The following is a 6,000-nucleotide window of genomic DNA, read 5'->3' as shown; positions in this document are numbered from 1 at the left end:
CGTGGACCAGTCTATACCCCATTGCACTAATATGGACTCCAGTATCCTCTAGGACATGAGAGAAAGGATTGCCACTTTAAAAATACAGGCAGACTTGCAGCAATTCCCAAACAGCCTGCACCTCACAGGCTATTACATATTGTCCTTGACGTCAAGATTAGAAGACAGCCCGCTACATGCAGATTGTATACTGCAAAGTAAAATTCTAAAAAAAAAAACCTTTACATGTTGACCGCAAGACATATCAAGCATCAGATATTTCTCTTTATTTAGAGGTTTATGCTTTCATACTACATTTTACAAGCTGGTGAACACTGGTAACTTATTCTCCCACAGTACTAACACCACACATTCCCAATACAGTATAAATATATGGTTGAGCTAACATTAATACAGATCACTTTTTAATCAATTACATAATAAAACAAATAGTCAAGTATCCAAATATTAAGTTACACAGCTCAAAAGGCATACAAAATTACATTGAATCCTGCCCTTGCAAATGAATCTCAGGAAGGGAATTAACTTAAACCACAAAGCAATTATTGGAGAACTGTCCAAATGTATGGTAATGACCTTTCAGATATCTTAAGACTCCAGCTACATTAAAGCATTTACATTTTAAAACTTATCTATGGAAGAAAATGGCATATTCTACACTTCCTGCACAAGACAAAAGGCAACAATTTACAAGAAAAAAAAGAAAAAAAAAGTTACACTATAAAGGGTCCTCCATATCACTCTGCACCCCAAAGTAGAGACATAAGTTTAAACAGTAAGGCTTTGTCTGGAGTCTCACAATGTGGTGTGCTTCTATATAACAAAGGTTGAGAATTTACCAAGATGTATGGCATGAGGCCTACTCATTATCTGCATTATTGGCAATGTATGAAAGGAAAAAAAATGAAAATACAAATCCTTTACACACCAAATGTGTGTAGGACTTGAGTTTACAGCCATTGTGGGAGAAGATGTAAACATAGTGAGCAGCCAGCAAATATTCAGCCAACATTCATCTGTTAACCATTTTATTTTATTTTTTTAAAGTCCGTTTCTATAGCCGACAGGAATTGCACTATAAAATAAACTGTACTGTGTATTTTGGCATTGTGTACTCTTCACTGATATAGGTTTTCAGGAATGGAGATATTTCTTCAATGTGTGGATTAGACAGTCACGGGCAAGGAGGCACAAAAACAAATATGCAAATAATTCAAGCTCAATTACATGATTATTAATCTACATGACAGCACTTTCACTGCTGCCAGGGCAGTGACCTACGCATGTTCCAAAGCATCACTTGACGAATCATTAACTAGATGCTGAAATTGGATTCTGTTTAGGTCTACATCTCATTCTTAGTTTTCACTGTATGCAACAGTTGTTCCGATGACCATTGGAATCTTTAAAACGTAGCCGCATCTTAGGACGATACTTCTCCAGGTAGAGAAGCTGCTTACTATTAAAAGCTCCACGACGTTTCCTGTTAAAGAAAATAAGAATTTACTTACCGATAATTCTATTTCTCGGAGTCCGTAGTGGATGCTGGGGTTCCTGAAAGGACCATGGGGAATAGCGGCTCCGCAGGAGACAGGGCACAAAAAGTAAAGCTTTCCGATCAGGTGGTGTGCACTGGCTCCTCCCCCCATGACCCTCCTCCAGACTCCAGTTAGGTACTGTGCCCGGACGAGCGTACACAATAAGGGAGGAATTTTGAATCCCGGGTAAGACTCATACCAGCCACACCAATCACACTGTACAACCTGTGATCTGAACCCAGTTAACTGTATGATAACAGCGGAGCCTCTGAAAAGATGGCTCACAACAACAATAACCCGATTTAGTTAGCAATAACTATGTACAAGTATTGCAGATAATCCGCACTTGGGATGGGCGCCCAGCATCCACTACGGACTCCGAGAAATAGAATTATCGGTAAGTAAATTCTTATTTTCTCTATCGTCCTTGTGGATGCTGGGGTTCCTGAAAGGACCATGGGGATTATACCAAAGCTCCCAAACGGGCGGGAGAGTGCGGATGACTCTGCAGCACCGAATGAGAGAACTCCAGGTCCTCTTTTGCCAGGGTATCAAATTTGTAGAATTTTACAAACGTGTTCTCCCCCGACCACGTAGCTGCTCGGCAAAGTTGTAATGCAGAGACCCCTCGGGCAGCCGCCCAAGATGAGCCCACCTTCCTTGTGGAATGGGCCTTAACAGATTTAGACTGTGGCAGGCCTGCCACAGAATGTGCAAGTTGAATTGTGCTACCAATCCCACGAGCAATCGACTGCTTAGAAGCAGAAACACCCAGCATTGTTGGGTGCATACAGGATAAACAGCAAGTCAGATTTCCTGACTCCAGCCAACCTGGAAACTATATTTTCAGGGCCCTGATAACATCCAGCAACTTGGAGTCCTCCAAGTCCCTAGTAGCCGCAGGTACCACAATAAGCTGGTTCAGGTGAAACGCTGACACCACCTTAAGGAGAAACTGGGGACGAGTCCGCAGCTTTGCTCTGTCCGAATGGACAATCAGATATGGCTTTGTGAGATAAAGCCGCCAATTCTGACACTCGCCTGGCCGAGGCCAGGACCAACAGCATGGTCATTTTCCATGAGATATATCAAATCCACAGATTTGAGTTGTTTAAACCAATGTGATTTTTTAGGAATCCCAAAACTACGTTGAGATCGCCCAGTGCCACTGGAGACATCAAAGGGGCTGTATATGCAGTACTCCCTTAACTTCTGGACTTCAGGAACTGAAGCCAATTTCTTTCTGGAAGAAAATCAACAGGCCGAAATTTGAACCTTAATGGACCCAATTTGAGACCCATAGACACTCCTGTTTGCAGGAAATGTAGAAATTAACCTAGTTGAAATTCTTCCGTGGAGCCTTCTCACACCCTGGCACATATTTTCACCTAAGTGGTGATAATGTTGTGCGGTCACCTCCTTCCTGGCTCTGACCAGGGTAGGGATGACCTCTTCCGGAATGCCTCTTTCCCTTAGGATCCGGCGTTCACCCGCCTTGGCGTCAACGCAGCTGCGGTAAGTCCCGGAACAGACACGGTTCTTGCCGAATCAAGACCCTTCTTAGTATCTCTTGAAGTTCCGGGAACCAAGTCCTTCTTGGCCAAACCGGAGCCACGAGTATAGTTCTTACTCCTCTCCTTCCTATCATTTTCAATACATTGGGTATGAAAAGCAGAGGATGGAACACATACACCGACTGGTACACCGACGGTGTTACCAGAGCGTCCCAGCTATTGCCTGAGTGTCTCTTGACCTGGCGCTTCAGGTGGGACGCCATCATAACCACCTTTGGTCTTTCCCAACGGTTTACAATCATGTGGAAACTTCCAGATTAAGTTTCCACTTTTCCGGGTGGAATTCATTTATGCTGAGGAAATCTTCCCAGTTGCCCACTCCCGGAATGAACACTGCTGACAGTGTTATCACATGATTTTCCGCCCAGCGAAGAATCCTTGCTGTCATTGCCCTCCTGCTTCTTGTGTCGCCCCGTCTGATAACGTGGGCGACCGCCATGATGATGTCCTACTGGATCAGCACCGGTTGACTTTGAAGCAGGAGTCTTCCTAGGCTCAGAGCATTGTAAATTGCCCTTAGCTCCAGTATATTCATGTGGAGAGAAGTCTCCAGACTTGACCACACTTCCTTGGAAATTTTTTCCCTGTGTGACTACTCCCCAGCCTCTCAGGCTGGTATCCGTGGTCCCCAGAACACAGTCCTGAATGCTGAGTGTGCTGCCCTCTAAAAGATGAGCACTCTGCAGCCCCCACAGAAGAGACACCCTTGTCCTTGGAGACAGGATTATCCGCTGATGCATCTGAAAATGCGATCCGGACCATTCGTCCAGCAAATCCCCTGAGATCTGCCGAATGGAATCGCTTCGTAAGAAGCCACCATTTTTCCCAGGACTCCTGTGCATTGATGCACTGATACTTGGCCTGGTTTTAGGAGGTTTCTGACTAGGTCGAATAACTCCTTGGCTTTTTCCTCCCGGAGGAACACCTTTTTCTGGACTATGCCCAGAATCATTCCTAGGAACAGCAGACGTATCGTCGGAAAACAGCTGCGATTCTTGGAATATTTAGAATCCAGTCGTGCTGTCGTAGAACTACTTTAGATAGTGCTCTTCCGACCTCCAACTGTTCTCTGGAACTTGCCCTTTTCAGGATATCGTCCAAGTAAGGGATAATTTAGATGCCTTTTTTCTTTGAAGAAACATCTTTTCGGCCATTACCTTGGTAAAAGGCCCGGGGTGCCGTGGATAATTCAAACGGCATCGTCTGAAACTGATATTGACAGTTCTGTACCACGAACCAGAGGTACCCTTGTTGAGAAGGGCAAATTTGGACATGGAGGTAATCCTTGATGTCCAGGGACACCATATAGTCCCCTTTTTCTGGTTCGCTATCACTGCTCTGAGTGACTCCATCTCGATTTGAACCTTTTATGTAAGTGTTCAAAGATTTCAGTTTAGACTATGTCTCACCAAGCCGTCTGGCTTCAGTACCACAATATAGTGTGGAAAAATAATACCCTTTTCCTTGTTGTAGGAGGGGTACTTTGATTATCACCTGCTGGATATACAGCTTGTGAATTGTTTCCAATGCTGCCTCCCTGTCGGAGGGAGCCGTTGGTAAAGCAGACTTCAGAAACCTGCGAGGAGAAGATGTCTCGACTCTCCAATCTGTACCCCTGGGATAATACTTGTACTATCTAGGGGTCAACCTGCGAGTGATCCCACTGCGCGCTGAGACTCTTGAGACTACCCCCCCACCTTGAGTCCGCTTGCATGGCCCCAGCGTCATGCTGAGGACTTGGCAGACGCGGTGGAGGGCTTCTTTTCCTGGGAAGGGGCTGCCTGCTGCAGTCTACTTCCCTTACCTCTATGTCTGGGCAGATATGACTGGCCTTTTGCCTGCATGCCCTCATGGAAAAGGAAGGATTGAGGCTGAAAAGACGGTGTCTTTTTCAGCTGAGATGTAACTTGGGGTAAAAAGGTTGGATTCCCAGGTCCGATGGACCGACCCCAACTAACTCCTTCCCTTTATACGGCAATACTTCCATGTGCCGTATGGGATCTGTATCACCTGACCACTGTCGTGTCCATGACATCTTCTGGGTGATATGGACAACGTACTTATCTTGATGCCAGAGAGCAAATATCCCTCTGTGCATCTCACGTACATATATATAGAATGCATCCTATTAAATGCTCTATATGAATAAAATATTTTCAGTCAGGGAATCCGACCAAGCCAACCCAGCACTGCATCTCCAGGCTGATGGCGATCGCTGGTCGCAGTATAACCACCGTATGTGTGTATATACTTTTTAGGATATCTTTCCAGCTTCCTATCAGCTGGCTCCTTGAGGGCGGCCGTATCTGGAGACGGTAACGCCACTTGATAAGCGTGTGAGCGCCTTATCACCCTAAGGGGTTTTTCCCAACGCGCCCTAATTTCTGGCGGGAAAGGGTATAACGCCAATATTTGCTATCGGGGTAACCCCACGCATCATCACACTTCATTTTATTTTATCTGATTCAAGAAAAACTACAGGTAGTTTTTTCACTCCCACATAATACCCTTTTTTGTGGTACTTGTAGTATCAGAAATATGCAACACCTCCTTCATTGCCCTTAACGTGTGGCCCTAATGAGAAATACGTTTGTTTATTCACCGTCGACACTGGATTCAGTGTCCGTGTCTGTGTCGACCGACTGAGGTAAATGGGCGTTTTTAACGCCCCTGACGGTGTTTCTGAGACGCCTGGACCGGTACTAATAGTTTGTCGGCCGTCTCACGTCGTCAACCGACCTTGCAGCGTGTTGACATTCTCACGTAATTCCCTAAATAAGCCATCCATTCCGGTGTCGACTCCCTAGAGAGTGACATCACCATTACAGGCAATTTCTCCGCCTCCTCACCAACATCGTCCTCATACATGTCGACACACACGTACCGAC

The 6,000-nt window shown here is 45.3% G+C and overlaps 1 protein-coding gene across 1 annotated transcript in view; it reads right to left on the bottom strand.

The window, feature by feature from the left end:
- Nucleotides 1-246: 246 nt before the first annotated feature.
- Nucleotides 247-6,000, bottom strand: part of PTP4A1 (protein tyrosine phosphatase 4A1) — a 33,235-nt gene continuing 27,481 nt past the window's right edge. The window contains exon 5 of the mRNA XM_063916744.1: nt 247-1,483. Coding sequence (XP_063772814.1) covers nt 1,366-1,483 — 118 coding nt within the window. The 3' untranslated portion in view covers nt 247-1,365. The remainder of the gene's footprint in view (nt 1,484-6,000) is intronic.

The sequence above is a fragment of the Pseudophryne corroboree genome, chromosome 4 (genome assembly GCF_028390025.1).
Source record: "Pseudophryne corroboree isolate aPseCor3 chromosome 4, aPseCor3.hap2, whole genome shotgun sequence".
NCBI classification, from domain to species: Eukaryota; Metazoa; Chordata; class Amphibia; order Anura; family Myobatrachidae; genus Pseudophryne; species Pseudophryne corroboree.
The sequence above is the reverse complement of the archived record's forward strand: the minus strand, read 5'-3'. Positions and strand labels throughout refer to the sequence as shown.